The sequence below is a fragment of the Loxodonta africana genome, chromosome 16 (genome assembly GCF_030014295.1).
Source record: "Loxodonta africana isolate mLoxAfr1 chromosome 16, mLoxAfr1.hap2, whole genome shotgun sequence".
NCBI lineage: Eukaryota > Metazoa > Chordata > Mammalia > Proboscidea > Elephantidae > Loxodonta > Loxodonta africana.
In genome coordinates, this window is record NC_087357.1 from 8,896,407 (window position 1) to 8,913,935 (window position 17,529).

A 17,529-nucleotide genomic window follows, 5' to 3' on the forward strand; every position below is an offset into this window, starting at 1 on the left:
ATGGGGGACGTCCTCCTGGGCCCAGTAAGAGAGAGAGCAGAGACCCATGATGGCATAAAATCCTCATTCTACTCTGTTGTGCCACTGCCCGCTGCCGTTGTCCCAGGAAATGTCACACACAAAGGGGAGGGGGATAAAATCATCCTGAACAAGAGGCATCTGGTCTGGACATCAAGGGCTCCCTCACCTTGGTCATTATTTGGACCTGCACCACTTCATTTCCTTTGTATCATTTTCCACCATACTCAGATTGTAAAATCCTTGCAAAGGTCAAAACGTTATGCCATCTGCTAACAGCCCAGTGTTCCTGCCAACAGGCCACCAGGTGCCAAGCCCTGGCTCGGCATAGTGCATGCAAAGTTCCTGAAGCAGGCCTGGCCATCCCATTGAGACAAATAGCATGGTCAGTAGCACAGACACCAAACGGCAGAGGGCTGGAACCTTGTTTGTCTGGCCGTGGAGCCACCATGGTAAAGGGAAATGTCACACAAACAGGCTGAGATGTCAAAGAGGTCCAGCCCTTTGCCGTTTGGTGTCTGTGCTACTGACCATGCCATTTGTCTTGATGGGATGGCCAGGCCTGCTTCAGGGATCCCTGACACAAAAGGCCTCTTTGACATCTCATCACTCCTCCAAGACCACCACTGGAAGACCAACATCACCGTTTTCCTTCTCTATCTTAGTGGGAAACTGTATCTTTTTTTAAATATGCAAATACCTTTCTCACTCTATCAAGCAATGCCATCTTGCTACTACCAGGAATAAATATACATAAAGAGAGGTCATGAATAAATGAAATAAAACTAACAGCCCACATGCTATCACGTCCTTAAATTGAGTAGAAGGAGCTGCCTGCAGGCTGGGAACCCATCTAGTCTTGGCTGGCTGTTAGCAGTCCACGTGGCCTTGGGCGAGTCAATCTACCCCTCTAGGCATATACGGTGTACAGGATACACCAGTGAATGGGAAGAATAAAAGTCAGGTCAGCAGTAAAATTCTCACCTTCCACGTGGCAGACCCAGGTTCAATCCCAGCCAATGCACCTCACGTGCAGTCACCTCCTATCTGTCAGTGGAGGCTTTTATGTTGCTACGATGCTGAACAGGTTTCAGCAGAGCTTCCAGATTCAGATGTACTGGAAAGAAAGGCCTCAGATCCACTTCTGAAAATCAACCAATGAAAACCCTATAGAACACGATGGTCTGATCGGCAACTGATCATGAGGATGGCAAAGGATCAGGCAGCGTTTCATCCCACTGTGCGTGGGATCGCTATGAGTCGGGGGTCAACTGGACAGCAGCTACCAACAACGAGAACAAACTAAGTAAGGAGTGGACAGAGCATCCAGGCCTGAGTAATGGTGATGCCAGTGTGGACAGGAAGCAGACGGAGAGATGTGAAGACTATTACCAAGGATGAACGACAGTGCCTGATAACAGATGACATGATGGGAATGGAGGGGAACAGCAGACAAGGTAACTCTAGAGTTTTCCTGGTGTGACAACAGGCCAGCAGAAATACAGCGAATTCCTGATGTAATATAGGAACTTCAGAACGAAAGAGAACAAAATCTCATTAACTGTGTGTCTTCTTAAGTATGTTCTGTTATTCACCCAGTTTCCATCTGAATTAGGGAATTTATAGAACCCAGGGAAGTTTAAAATGCAATTAACATTGTCCAAGCCATTGGTAGAAGACAAGGACCTGAAAAGATGATTAAAATTTTAAGATGAGCAAGGATATGTTCGAATGGTTCTATAATGAATTTAGGAAAGCGGTGCAACTAAATTAATTTATACTGAAGTTAACCACGTTGCTGGTTAATTAAGGCCATTTCAAGTAATTAATTTTTACAGAGATAAGATAGTCTCCTTTGTAAGCACAACTTTCAAAGGGTGAAGAACAGAGGCAGCCGAGGGACAGACTCAGTTAAAAAGGCCACGCTTACGAAATACCACGTTAGTGACCAGCTGATCCCTTACCAGCCAACGTGGAACGTACTGAAGCCAAAACTGCATGTCCTTTACAAGGAAAAGTCATTTAAGCAAATTAAATGACATATGAGAGCAAGAAGCGCCTAATGCTGACAAAAACACCAGAACCACAAACAAAACAGAATAAAGAATTACAGAATCTGAGTGCTCAGAAGACAATGAGATCACCCCAATCTGACTGCTATACCTTGTAGAAAAACATACTGAGGCCACAAGAAATGAGCACTCAACATTTCTCCAGGGCCTGCCATGTGGAAAACTAAGAAACAAGTCCAGAATCACATAGCCAGAAAATGGACAAGACTCCCAGACCTGTAGTCGCTCTACCACCCCATACACCTCTGCAAGTGACTTATACAGGCTTGCCACAAGTAGTGAGCCAGGACCAGTAACAGTGAGGATGGCAATGACAATGAAAATGTGTAAGATATAACACATGCTGAGCACCTCCAAGTGCCAGATACAGGCTACCATATTTCATTTAACTCTCATAATCACCCTATGAAGGAGGCACTATTAGTATCTCCATTACACAGGTGGGGAGAGTGAGGCTTCAGGGGGTTATTTAACGTTTGTCAGACCCACAGCTAGAACCCATTGGAAGAGGGACAGGAACCCAAGAGTGGGTTGATTACAAAGCCTCCACAGCTAAGCCAGACCACCATTCCAGAACCAGAATATAAGGAGTGTCCCTTCCATTTAGAAGGGTGTATCTTAAATACCTTAAAGAAACTACTTGTTAAAGGGACTGTAGCCAGAATCCTATACCACCTTGGAAGCAGTGCCTACATCTGTTAATTCATGTACAAGAAGAAAAAGAACAAAATGCAGCCCTCTGGGATTCAGGTTACCTTAACCACTTCACCGCCATCAACCTTCATCAGCTGCCTCAAGTTCTGCTGCAGCAGGTTGGTGTTAGAACGCCACTTCAGGAGCCCCAGAAGGTCCACTGAAAACAAAGGGAGAACGTCACTCCTGCACAGCAAACTTTGTCTCCCTGGTTCACGCCTTTTGTGGTTTTTGAACAATAAAGACAACAAGAAAATAATCACCCCTATTTTGAAAGGTTCGTCATCTAAATAGTTCATTACTTTGCAGCAACAGCCTTAAAACCTAGTGTGGTTGGATTCCTTCTCTCCGACTACATCTACCATGAAACCATCTCCATGACGGAGCTTTAAACATGCATTCAGGAACCTGTAAAAAGGACTCCTCTCTAGTTGGACAAAGAGGCCGCTCCCGAGCAGCAGAAGACAGGAAAGAAGGCTGCTCCTCTATAAAGTGCTGCCATCATTTCCTGAGTTCTATTTTCCCGTTTCAGAACAAGCCTCTACTATAAGAAAAAAAAAAAAAGATAAAATAGTATAAAATAAACACAAACCCACTGCCATCAAGTAGATTCCGACTCATAGTGACCATACAGGACAGGGTAGAACTGCCCCAGAGTTTCCAAGGCTGTAAATCTTTACAAAGCAGACTGCCACATCTTTCTCCCACAGAGCACCTGATGGGTTCCAAGAGCCAACCTTTTGGGTTAGTACCCAAGTGCTTAACCACAGGGCCACCAGGGCTCCTATAAAATAAAATAACAAAAATTCAAGTAGTGGAACTACAAAGTGAGGTGGTTGCAAGGGGGCAGTCCTCGCAGCTCTGATGGCCCTGGACAACTCAGACCACTCCTGCTCAGAGCGCCAAGGCCCAGGCCTCCATATTGTTTTTGGTTCTCATGGTTGTGTTTTTGTGTGTTTGTTTCCTTGTTTTTTAATTGAAAAATCAGGGACTGAACGCATAGGTTTTTAAAGGCTGAAGGTGGAAGAGAACGTGCAGAAATGACTTTGTTGAAGGCACCAAGGTGTTCTTTAAGGCAGGAGTATGGAATTCCAATCATCTCTGGGAAAGAACAGATGCCCATAGAATTTTCATTTTAAGTTATATTAATATTCCATTACTTGAAAAAATACAATGAGTGAAGTGTATTTACTGTTTATGCTCATCAGGAAGGAACTTCAGCTACAGCACCTGTCTCCACAAGAAAAATCCAAGCTAATACTGAGAAGAAAAATATAATTTTGGCAATAGGTAGAATTTTAATGAATATAGGATGCTCATGATAATTTCAGGATCAAATTACACAAAAAAGCAGACATACAATGAGCACCGAAACACACATTTCCATGTATTTGAACTTGCCCTGCAAATGCTGCTGAGAAAAAGAATTAAAAAAAAGAGAAAACAAAAGGGAGACAGAATACTAGGGTGCCATAGATGTGTAAAAGTACAAACTACAGAGTCAGACAACCTGGCTTAAATACCAGCTGGGCCACATAGTAACTACACGACCTTGGGCAAGCAATCTACCTCAGTTTTTTTTTTATCTCAAAAATCGGGACAAAGATGCCTTATTCACAGAGATGGTGTAAGAATTAAATCACGTGACACGTGGAGGGCACCGAGCACTATGCCTAGCATGTAGTACTAATAGCAGTATTCAGAGAGTACTAATAGCAGTATTCAGAGAGAGGACTGGAACTGAGAGACGTAACCTTTATTGTAGAAGGTAACATATCTCGATCTCTCATCAAAGGTGAAGCAAAGGAAAAGGCTACGAAGTGCCCAGACACACTCTTGGTCCCGGGCTAACGGTGATTTCCATCTCAGGAGGGTTACCAGTGTGGATCCTATTTCATTCAAAATTGGCAGCACTTTGGATACGATGGAGGCTAAAGTTTGCAACCAGCTGCTAAACTAAAGGTAAATGGTTTGAGCCCACCCAGCAGCTCCACAAAAGGCCTGGTGATCTGCTTCTGGAAAAGTCAAAACCAAGAAAACCAAACCTGCTGCTATTGAGTCATTTCCAACTCAGAGTGACCTTATAGGACAAAGTAGAACTGCTCCATAGGGTTTCCACGGAGTGGCTGGTGGATTCAAACTGCTGACCTTTCGGTTAGCAGCTGAGCTGTTAACCACTGCACCACCAGAGCTCTGTAGCACATGGGATCACCAAGAGTTGGGGACTGACTCAATAGCAACAATTTTTTGTTTGTTTTATTTTTTTAAGGTTTACCTCTGTATTGTAAATTCAAGGAAACATAAATTAGTAAGGAAAAGGCATATTAACAGGAGAAAAATCTCTTTGAGGAGGGGGAGTCTGTAAGAAAACAGGGCTTGCCAAGCCTTCCTCACAACGACCCAAGTCAGCCCAGGCGCCCCCTCCTTGTGCCCTTGTTTCCCACGAGTCACTGCAGTTTAGCCCATAATTATTCTTGGTTTCGTGACTCTCCTCTGTCACTAATTATGTAGTAAGCTAATTGAGGAGAGGACTCACATCCTAGATGTCTTTTTATGTCCCGCACAGCATGCAGCACAGTGTTGAGAACAGAGATGTTTCATACGAACCTCAATGAATAATTCAGCCACTGCTTATCCCTAAGCAATGGAACTCTGCTGTAATAAATCAGAGCTTCAGAAAAATGATTCTCAAATGGGAATTTGGGATGTGATGCTCACTTAGATGCCAATCGGGCAGTTCTGCTTTGCACACACATGACAGGCCCCAGTCCCGACAAGACGAATAGTGGGTTGGAGGGGAAATGAAAGCCCCGAGATTCCACCTTGGGTCAGCATCAAGCTTGGGGATTTCCTTGTTGCCTAGCAACAGATGCTGCTAGGAGAACAGGCATTGCGACCAAGGGCTCCAGGGAGGGAATCACCTTAGGACTGGTGAGATAGAAGGAGGCTGGAGGTGAGAGACAGACCAGTACCACCCACTGGGACAGCTCCTGGTCTAGCCCCTCTAGTCTGGTGACATGTGCACCAAGAAGGATTCTGTAGATGGGCCCCAGAAGCAAACTACTCCTCAGGACATTTGTTTTGTTTTGTTCCAGTCTTGAGTACTTTTTGTGTGTGGGGGTGTGTGTGTGTGTGTGGGTGTCTGTGTGTGTGTGGTAAAAATATACATGACAAAACTTTTGTCAATGCAACAATTTTTACACGTACAGTTCAGTGATATGATCACACTCATCATGTTGTACAACCACCACCATCCTTTTATGCACTATCCCTCCACCACTGCTCAGCACCCCCTAAGCAATGGCCCCCCTTCCTCCTTCCTCCATCCCAGGTAATCACCAATGAGCTTTGGTCTCTACACATTGCCTGTTTCATCTAAGTGTGATCACATGATATCCGCCCTTTTGTGTCTGACTTATTTCACTCAACATAATGTTTCAAGGTTCATCCATGTTGGACTTCGTTTCCCTTTATGACTTTGTACAACATTCCACTGTGTATAGACCTCATTCTGTTTATCCATCATCCGTTGATGGACATTTGGGGGGTTTCTACCTCTGCTATAATGCTGCAATGAATACTGGTGTACCCACACCTGTTTGCATTCCTGTTTTCAATTCTTTTGGGTATAGATGTTCCTAGGGGTGGGACTGCTGGGTCATACGGTCGTTTAACATTTAACTTTCTGAGGATCTGCCAAACTGTTGAAGACATTGTTTTGAAAAGGAAAGTATGTTCAGGATCCAGAGAACAACTTCCAAGTACATTTTTGCAGCACGGGCCATGCATAAGGTGGTGGCCGCCTTCCCTGTGAACATGGCAACACACATCAGCTCTATTGAAAGTGAATGTACCACACATGTGGGTGGCCACCTCCCTGGAGAGGTCATCTTTCCCCAGGTCAGATGAGGCCTGGATGCTGGAGTCTCTCAGGCTAGTGGCACCATCAGGGACACGTTCAGACAGCGGTGCTGGTGTACAGGGCCTCCTCTCCATGACCCATTCCCAGGCAGTGCCCTCACACTGACTGCCCCTCCCTGGGCACTCAACACAAAAGCTCCCCGGGACTCTCTACTCTCCGCATGCCGCATGCAGGGAGCCCAGCCCCAGGTAACAGATTTCACCTGCTTGTGGAGATTCTACAACAACTACCAGCCAGGACACCTCATAAAGGCTGCAGGCAAAACACAGTGAAGGCAGCACTAGAGAAAAGTATCCAAACCAGCTGCCATCAAGCCATCTCCAACCCTGACTCTGCTCCAGAGGATTTTCAGTGGCTGATTTTTCAGAAGTAGATCATCAGGACTTTCTTCCAAGGTGCCCCCGGGTAGACTCGAACTTCCAATCTTTTGGTTAGCAGCTGAATGCGTTAGCCATTTGCACCACCAGAAACTCCAGGGAAACGTACCACATGGCCTTAAAGCCTGTGAGTGACTCACTCTCCACACTTCAGATATTTCACTCACGACACAGCAACAGGCAGACACACACAGCTTGTGTAGCCCAGTGCAACCGAGCACAGTGAACGGCAGGGAAAGTTCTATGAGCTGTCCAAAGGCTCAGGACTCACACTCTAGCTCAGTCCACGTCCCACTGCAATTCTGTGACTTGGTAATGACGGGCTCCCTTCTGCCTTATCTTAGACTGTGAAAAGTTGAAACGATGACTGTCACTAGGGCAAATCCAAAACTATTGCCATGATTTATGGATAACCCCCAGGGACACACTTCATGAGAACCACAGACATTAATAATCAAAATCCATACCAGGCAGTTAAGGGGGAAAAACTGGATTTTCAAGCTGAGTTTTAAGAGAGCATGAAATGAGAGCACAGGGCTGTGCTGCAGTACCTTGCGGGCTGCAAGTTTTAACAGTGGGATTTGTGCAGAGGAGTGAGGGCAGGAGGACGGTGCTTCACGCAGTAAGTAGCCCTGGAGGACAGCGATGTCACTGGGGAGACTGGGAGCAGTGGGGAAGGTGCTCAGAGCAGCCGGCCAGCCCAGCACAGGGACAGGGGACAGGCGGGTGAGTAATCCGATGCTTTAAGGCTATGCTGTGCTGTGGTGTTTATGATTCAAGGTACCTTATCTCACCGCAACGTGGACTAGAAAGTGCCATTAAAACCAATATTTTAAAATAACTGGTCAATATCTCAATGCATGCGAGGGAGGGGGGCAACACAAAGAAGGTGGGTGCCTCTCATCCTGCAACAAAAAAAGTCCCGTTGCCGTCGACTCGACTCCTACTCACAGCAACCCTATAGGGCAGAGTAGAACCACCCCATATGGTTTCCTAGCCTGTAGTCTTTACAAAAGAAGTGCTGGTGGTGCGGTGGCTAAGCACTCAGCTGCTAGCCAAAAGGTCAGCAGTTCGAACCCACTAGCCGCTCTGAGGGAGAAAGATGTGGCCATCTGCTTCTGTAAACACGGCTTTTGAAGCTCTGTGGGGCGGTCCTGCTCTGTCCTGTGAGCTGGCATCGACTCAGCGGCAGTGGGTGTGACTGGGTTGGAATCTCTATGGAAGCACACTGCCATATCTTTCTCCCACAGAGTGGCTGGTGGGTTTGAGTTGCTGACCTTTCAGTCAGCAGTAGAGTGCTTAACACCACAGCGCACTTAAACTCGCCGATGCTCTTCGAGGTGGGCATGATCAGTTGTCGCTGAGTCGGCTCTGACCCACAGCAACCCCGTGAGTTTCAGAGTAGAACTGTGCTCCACAGGGTTTTCAACCGCTGATTTTTCAAAAGTAGATCACCAGGACTTCCTTCCCAAAAGCACCTGGGTGGACTCAAACCTCCAACCTTTCTGTTAGCAGCCAAGTGCACTGCCTGTTTATACCACCCAGAACTCCCATACCCACAGACAGGGAAGAGGAGGTCCAGAGAGGTGAAGCCCTTGTTCAGGGTCATTCCCACGGGTATCACAAGGGAAAGGTTCAACCCCAGGTCTTTGGACCGACCCTAAATCTCATACTTTTTCCTTGATGCAATAAAAGCTTCCTTAGTTCAAAAAGCTCTTTTGAAAGTAAATCCATTTCTTCACGTCCCTTTAACTCTAATTCTTACACCAAAAAAAAAAGTGTGAATTTTACAGTAAGCAGGATGCTACTCCCTCCTTCCATGCCAGCTGCTTCCTAGGGATGCAGTGGACGCTCCTGCCCGCTGGAGTGAGCACGCTCCCATCCCACACTCACCATTCTGAGTGAGCTTGGTGGAGCACACCAGTGTGGAAATCTGGAAGGAATCTTTGCTGATGGTGCAGCTTCCGAGGCTCTGCATGCCCTTGCCCGTGGCCGAGTGCCCCTTCTCCTCCAACTCAGCTTTCGTGGAGGGCAGGCTCAGGTACGTGGAGGCGTCTTCCAGCTTTTTTGCTTCAGCCTGTGGGTTTCGTTACACAATATGTCAAACAGGGTCAAATACAGCAACACGTACCTTGTCCTACCCTTTGTTATCCTTCATCTTTTTAACCGTCACAAGTTCTGTCCTTATATTGTGCTAAACTGTTTATTTCAATAGCTTCCTTTGTTCCTATAGATTAACTCATGTTAACAGAGTATTGTTACAGGGCACATGCATGTTATTTTATGTCATCATTTCGTCAGGAGCAGCAAAGGGGCTGGTCATCAGAAGCATTCATTTACAGAATTAAGTGTGTCTAGGTGGCAACTGTAGGAGCCCTGTGGCACACTGGTTAAGCACTCGGCTGCTAACCGAAAAGTTAGTGGTTAGAAACCATCAGCCACTTTAGTGGCGGAAGATGTGGCAATCTGCTTCTGGAAAGATTACAGTCTTAGAAACCCTATGGGGCAGTTCTACTCTGTCCAGTAGGGTCGCTATGAGTCCAAATCAACTCGACAGCAATGGATTTGGTTTTTTGTTTTGTTTTTTAGGTAGCAGCTTCGTCACAAAGGTGGGAAATGTCAGCTCAGATCAGGGTACCCAGAAGGGACTAAACGGTCCATAGTCCGCACCATCGCACCTTATAGACAATGAGGTCGTGCTCCCCATCCCTCAGCGTGGTCCCATCATATCGCATCAGCTTCACAAACGCAAGTGCAAATATCTTCTCAGATTTGTCTTTAGCTGCAATAAAAATCAGCAATCACCTTCGACCGCCACCGTGACAAAATAACCTTACAAAAGGCTACCTTTACTAAAAAATTACAAACTTTATTGACAGAGGTTTTTTAAAAAACCTAAATAAATGGACCATGTTCACCAGTAGGAAAACCCAGCTCCTAAAGGATCAGCTCTCTCCAAGTTCACCTAAAAATTCAAAGTAATTCCAATCAAAATCCCAATGAGGTTTTTTCATGGAACTTGAAAAGCTGATTCTAGAGTGAGGGATCAAGGACAGGATGATTTTAAAGAATATGTACATATGAGTATATAAATATACATATATACACATGTGTACATATGAAGGCACCCCGGAGCATCCCAGTTCTACAGGTCTTCCAGATGTAACTCTTCTAGATGGCCATTAACTGTGACTACGTTCTCTCCCTCAGCCTGTTGGAAGACCTTCCAGTCTCTGGTCCCACACGACAAAACGTCCACTCCCTCTGGCTCTTCCTAGCTTTCCTGCCCAAGAACCTATTGTTTAGTGTTGGTTTGCCCACCAGACTCTACTCAGTGAGTGGCAGGCATCTCACTTGGTCTTCGAGACCACGCCAGGAGGTACGGCCTCTTGTCATCCTGTGAAGATGCAGACACGAGATTCATGCTGACATGTCTGTACGAGCACTCAGAGCAAGGGACCTGCAGGCAGCCTCTGGAGCCAGGTCTGGCCTCCCACCCCTTCCTCAGGTTGTCAGTGACCGGCACACCATGCAGACCACCCCTTCCCCTCCATCACCTGCAGCACACACAACTGTAGCCAACTCTCATTGTCACTTTTTGCCCTGAATATGAGCCTACTACCAAATGGATACAAGCCACAAAGGGCAGGGGCCATGTCTTACTTTTGCAATATCTTATTTAGTGTCCAGTGCAAGGCTACATCCTCAATAGACAATCCACCAAATGGGATGGGACAAATGCCAACAATCGATAATAAAGCATTTTGGAAGGTGAGTGATTAAACTGCTGGCTCTTTACTCCTAAAGTCTTGCCATCATCTACCCTGAGAGAAGCTGTGTCTGAGCTCCAGGCAGGGGCTACCAGAAAAGACAAGAGTTTCAGCTTTCAATTCCAATACAAAGAGCATTATAAGCCAATTTCCAAAGTGTATGCGTTCTATCTTGATGAGTTTCCGATGGATGGAATCGTATTACAAGTCACAATGGATGAGGGGAAAGCAAAAGAAAGACTAGGAAGTAGTAGTACCTAGTTGAAGGAATGCAAGAAGAAAGTTAAGACCTCTCAAGATCAACTCAGTGAAAAGGATACAACTAGAAAAAGGTTTAAGTGGGAAATGAGTTAAACTGCCAAGACCTCGTGGTATTAGCCAAGTTTAATCAAGTTCTAGAACAAATCCAGAATAAGCGTGGCCCATCCAGCTTTCCCCTAGCTAGCCCTTGAAGAACACAGGTGATAGTAAGGTGCTCAATTACTTACAGTCCTGTGATGACCTGTGTCGGAAGGTAAACCGAAGGTGACTACGGTTGACATCTTCAATGGGAATGGCCACCTGTCGGGGTTGAAGAAAGAAAGCTCTAGTTCATTTACCAACATCTTCTAGCATGAACATTTATTTCATTCAACCAGAGATATAAGGCACAATTATAAAAATGTCTACACTATCGTGGAGGGAATAAGCAAAAACCCGCTGGTGTTGAGTCGATTCCGACTCCTAGGAAACATACTATCTAATCCCCAGTATGATTTTTCCAAAGGCAAGATACCTATTAAAGTATAAGCAAGATAACACTGCAGCAGGCGCCAAGCCCGCGCCGCTAGACAGCTGAGTTTTTTTTAAATGCCTCTGATCCTCACTGTTCAAGTTTTATTTTTAAAAGTTGCAATTTTCATTTTCAGTCCCAGCACCAAAGTGCCTATGTTCCGTCTGCAGCTGCAGTGGCCTGCCTGCAGCTGAGGCAAGAAGGCTTGCTTGTTGTGACACTCCAGTATAAGAAAAAGGATCTAGTGCACGCTGCCTGTGAGCAAATGTTGTCCCTATCTTCATATCCAACATCTATATTCCAGGGCCAACCTCCAGCCTGGTTTTCAAATATTCAAGCCTTTGTGGGGGCTGCCGTGGTCATGTGGGGGTGCTGCCTTAGGAGATGCGGCTTGTCAACCTCACAGGAGCAGGCTTCTCTCCCCAGCAATAACTTCCATGTATTGTCACCTCTGTTTTTCTCTACTTGGTGTAAAGACAGGCTGCTGCACATATGGCAGACCGCAGCAGAGACAGACAACAGCTATCTTAAAAGACTCTGTCATTTGTCTCCACGAAAGTCCTATTTTTCTGTCCAAAAGGAGATGAGCGTGCACGTATTCCAAGAAATGCCTGCGGGCTCCTTAGCAACCTTGAATGACTTTGTTGGAGGAGCTGGCTCTGCCCCCTTGGGGTGTCCTTTGGCCAACAGCCTGGGGGCTGGGAGCAGGGCTGGGGATTTCCTTCGGATACAAATGAGCATTTCATAATCCCCTCCATGTGACAAAATAACCAGTAAATGCTACCTTAACGGTCTCAAACCAGCGGGGTTGCTTCACTTGATAGTAAATCACAGATTTGTACTCTGAAATAGCTTCATCGCCAGCGCCCGGGAAAATCACATGCTTGAAAAGAAGGCACAAAGACTTCACATGAGACCTCACGGAGCTTGACAAGGCATACCTCCCCCACCTCCCACCTCAAGGTGTAAACTGGAAAGAGGAGAGGGTGTCCCAGGAACGCTGATGAACTCCACCCAAACAGAAGACGCTCCCAGCCAGGAAGGGACAGATCCGTCCGTCCAAAGCCAGTGTCCAGACTACAGTCCTCTTCTCGCACTTCTCACACCGTGATGTTTGTAATAATACTGCACTCCATCCCACATACCCTCACCCCAATCACTTCAACATTAGGCTACGCAGGAAGCTGCCTGCATCATTCAGTAGGCTGAGAATAAAGGGCTGTGGGCCAAAAAGGAGGTGGTGGCCTCCCTTCCCTTCCTCCTCTCCTGAAGACTGTCTGCCAGCTCCACTGGGGGTTGTACTGGTGGAGCCTGATAGCAGGGCCAGGACAGTCTGTCTCCAGAGACAGGGCCAGCAGTGACACCTGGACAAGGGCTACCCAGAAGGAAGGATGGCCAGCCACCTCTCAGCACAAGCGCAGGGCATTGCCCTCACCCACATGGGCTCAGGAAGCTCAGCCTTCCAGCCTTCCAGCCCTGGTCCAGAAAGGTACTTGGAGGGACTGAGAGGAGGCCGTGGCCTCTGAGCACTTTCCAGAACCACCAAGTCCTCCAAGGGTGGACCATGCAGGCTGCCAGGACCATGGAAGCAGCAGGTCTTGGTAATCCACTGCCACCCAGCAGAGCACGAGACCACAGCAAGGGCTCAGGGTCAGATGCCCAGCCCCGAACCCAGTGCCACCTCTCACTAGTCCTGTGACCCAAGCTAGTGGGTGGGTTTCCCCAGGCCTCAGTTTGCTCAACTCTTAATGCTGATAATAACAGTGTCTGTACTTCCAGTGCTCTTGTAAGGGATGAATAAAACAATTCGGGCTGAATGTTTGGCACAGCACCTAGCACAGAGTACCAAACCAAAAACCAAACCCATTGCCATCGAGTCGATAGCGACTCATAGCACAGAGTAAGCCCCGATAAATGTTCATTATTATCATCATCATTGTTATTATTAAATGAGACCCAAGAACTGCCTGAGATGAAGACAAGCAGCAAGGGGGATTGCTAGACCCTTGAGCCTTGAGTTTATGTTTGAAAACAAAACTCCATGGAAGGGATGGACAGAGAAGGCAGGCTGTCAAAGCCACAGGGACCTCCAGAGTTGGACCGGCCACACGGGACCTCTAAGGCCAAGTGGAGAAAGGGAAGAAACAGCAGACATTCCTCCCTCGAAATGGGATTACCCAGACCCATCTACGTCACTTCATGTCCCGCAGCAGAGCCCAGGCCACCATCTGGAAAATAAAACTTAAACAGGTTCTACTTCACAACAATGAATACCTCCAATCGTTTTCCATCTTCATCATAAACAGACACTGTAACCTCGACGTTCTTGGCTGTCGTTTTGCTTCCTTTATCAAAATCTCCTTGAACTAATGTCACGTAGATATCATTTCGAACATCACCTGGGCAAGGGGGGTGAAATTACACCTTTAAAGTCAATCCGTTATTCACGGTGCAACAGGGAATTTTGCAAAATTGTCTTCCGTGCTACCTATCCTAACAGAATATTGTAAATACTGTATTAGATTATTATAAAGTATATTCTACAAAACAGTCCCAGCATTTAAAGGCATGACACAAGCAATTTTCATCATCTTCACAAGACTTGCTGAGACGTGCGTGGTTTTTATCTGGGCAGAGGACGCTCCAGAGTTCTGTGAGCAGCTGATGCCCAGGGTGGCTAGAACACTGGGGACAGGCCTGCCATGATGAGTCCACGCCCATTGTGACCAACAGCGTGATTCCACGTTAGACGGTGGCTGTGGTCGTCTGAGTCCCAGGACCCAAGGAATATAGCAACATCAACTGGCACAACCAAGATGATAAATGGCAAAACTGGCCTCCTTCTAAAGAGCATGACTCCAGGAGCTGAACTAAAAGCTGGTTAAAAATCAGAACCACCACAAGCCAGTACCCAGAGCTGATGTCTAGGATCAGGGAGTAGGGTAGGGATGATGGGTCAAGAGAAAAACCATCCTCAACGATCTTCTGTCCTCCTGAACAGGCAGCTGTCAGGATCCCAAACAGGGCCCAATGCAAGGAGAAGGAGAACAAACCAGACCTGTGCATTCTCAGGGAGGCAGGCCTTTAATTGTGCAAAAACAACAGCAAATGAGCCCAGGACTCTTCTCCCCACCAAGAGCATCTAAAGCCCACGTTAATGGTCTGACTGGGAAATCCCAGCAAGCTTCACTAGCAGCAGGATGGAGATGAAGCATCATCACCTAGCGATGGCTCCTCTGCTGCCAGCTTGAGCCACAGCCCACCTTGACCATCCAGATCATCCCAAGGGACACCTGGCACAGCACATGGCCCACTCTAGCCAAAGGTCAAGGATCCCTGAAGAACAATATTCCCCTTGCTTTCTTGCTTTTTTTTTTTTTTTTAAATGACTACATTCTAGCTTTTAATGTATCTAACTATTAAATTAAGCTTTCATTTAAAAGTTGTTATTACAACACTCCCAGTGGACAACTGCTCCTGCCACAGTCACTGCTGAGAAGGGAACACAATACGATTGCCGGATGATCCTGGGAGAAGTCAAGAATGACAGAGCACAGGGGTAGGAGACAGGGTTGCTGGTTCAAGAGCTGCCACTAACTAGCTGCGGGACCCCAGACAAGTCACTTAGCCTCCCAGCCGCCCACCACTACCATTGATAAGGTGGGGGTAGGTGGTATGAACCCTCAGCTGGGAAGTCTATCACAGCACAAAACCCCCATCAAAAAGGGCTACAACAGCTTCAAAAAGGCCTCAGCTGCCGGGGAACTAACATGCTGGGTGCATGAGCTGAATCAGCCCCATAGCCTCACTCTCTGGCTGGCCTAGGGATCAATGTTCTGAGGCCATCTCAGGAGTAAGACCCTACTGATAGTCAGTAAATCCACAGGCGGGCCCTCACAAGGGGCCCTGAGCAAATGCCTGCCCGGGTTCCAGGTTCTCTCCTGGGGAGGAGGTATGGAAGTCCATGATAAGAAGTCCTTCCTTTGCCTCATCCAAGCCTCCAGCCACCTTCCCAGGTCAAAGGAAAGCTCTATATCCCTACCAGGATCCCTGAGAAGGACTTCAGAATCCCCCGGTGGCCATGAGAAGGGAAAGAAGAGCAAGGGCAATATGACAGAATCTTCCATTGTCCAAACCAAAAAAACACCAAACTCCTTACCGTCGAGTTGATTCCAACTCATGGCAACTCTATAAGACAACAACTCTTAACCACTGTGCCACCAAGGCTCTATTGTCTAAAGAAGGCAAATATCTCTCTAAGAGAACTGACAATCAGAATCAGTGCAGGTTCTGCTGTGGTTAGAGGCCGGCATCTGACTCAAAATCACCCCACACCATCTCTCTCCAAGGGCAAGACAGGGTGCCGACTGCCTGGTCGGAGATGACTTGGCCAACAGAGGACCCCACACTACAGGACCCCTAGCCCTTAGCACATGTAACTCACAAAACAATAGTCAGCTCTATAGTTACCCCATCATGAGCCAATTTTAGAGGTGTAGACTTACTTTTTAAGTCTATCAGTTATTAGGGAAATGCTATCAGCACGAACCAGGGGCTTCCCGGGCTCCCCCGTGAATGTGAAGACATCCTAAGACCACCCAAGATAAATAGACATTGCCGATAACTTGGTCCCAACCTGTAAATTTGCACCTCGAATCCAAATATAAACGATTTTTCACTAATAAGTCCAAATTAATTCGCTGTATGTAGATTTCACACACGCAAGCAATATATGTTCCGTAGCTCGATCATGTTAAATGTCACGGCAAAACAGTAGCTTTTTTTGGAACATGTGGGCCACTCTCATTCAGCCTAACCAATTTTAGACATCTTTCATATCAATTCAACAGAGTATTCAGTGACCCCCAGCCGCCCTGGAAGACAAGGAGAATCGAAAGAACATGTCCCTACATTGCCCTAAAATAAGCAAAAGGATAACTCTTGCAGGACGTACGCTGAGAAGCCCCTCCTCTCCTTGCCAGCACAGAGCAGAGCCCCAGAATAGAGGCCACACAGCATTGTCAAAAGTGGGGTGCTTGGGTCCTGTTTCCACTGCTCATTAGCTGTGCGACTTTAGACTGTGGCTTCGTCTTGCTGGAACGAGTTCAACACCACTTCGTGGGCTTCCAAAATCCTCATGTGGATCAAGTTAGATTATTAACAGGAGCATTATTTGCAAACCAAAAAGTATTACACACAGATAAAAAGGATAAATATTAACACGCTTCCCAGGATCTCCTGGGGATCAAGTCAGACGATTAACACGAATGTTATTTGGAAACTGCAAAGGATTACACAAATACACGGGATTAACGTGAACAAGGAGTCCTGCTATCCATTAATACACGTTAAGTCTGTGATTGGGCCAGGGCAATACTAGCAGGATAACTAATACTAACTGAGCAGGTGTCAAGTTGTCGTCATTTCAATGTTTCATCCCGCCTACCCTTCCAATAACCCTACGGTAGCCTTGGTTTGGGGAAGCTCGCTTTCTGCAACTCCTTCCTTCTCTCAGGTGGATGTCTGTCTGTCCAGATGTCTCGGGGTGTCCATGCTCCCTCTCACCACCCCTCCAGTGGAGGGTTTGACCTCATCTGGAGCTCCAGGTGGCCCACGTGAGGGCACTGCTGCCCAAGGCCACAGAGCAGACGAGTAGCAGAGGTGAGGCTTAAGGAGGGCTACAGAGTCCAGAGCCTACATCCTGACGTCTAGGGTCAAAGGATGGGGTTCAAGGTCATGGACCACTACTGTGAAGAGACACCCTCCAGCCGAACTGGACGTCACTTCAGAATAGAGTATGTTGACCTAGCTTGTGCCCCCTCCACACTGAATAGGCTCTGGGTGATTCAGATGCTGTTACGGGAACGTAAGAGTAGACCAGGGCCATGGTTCTAAGCCTACATTA

General features: G+C 46.9%; 1 protein-coding gene across 3 annotated transcripts in view; it reads right to left on the minus strand.

Annotated features, from left to right (window-relative positions):
- DOCK1 (dedicator of cytokinesis 1) overlaps window positions 1-17,529 on the minus strand; it is a 542,476-nt gene that overhangs the window by 428,072 nt on the left and 96,875 nt on the right. For all 3 annotated transcript variants that reach the window (XM_064269186.1, XM_064269185.1, XM_064269187.1), the window contains exons 14-19: window positions 13,899-14,023; window positions 12,409-12,507; window positions 11,341-11,413; window positions 9,761-9,864; window positions 8,976-9,159; window positions 2,846-2,943 (exon numbers count right to left, since the gene is read on the minus strand). In XM_064269186.1, coding sequence (XP_064125256.1) covers window positions 2,846-2,943; window positions 8,976-9,159; window positions 9,761-9,864; window positions 11,341-11,413; window positions 12,409-12,507; window positions 13,899-14,023 — 683 coding nt within the window. The remainder of the gene's footprint in view (window positions 1-2,845; window positions 2,944-8,975; window positions 9,160-9,760; window positions 9,865-11,340; window positions 11,414-12,408; window positions 12,508-13,898; window positions 14,024-17,529) is intronic.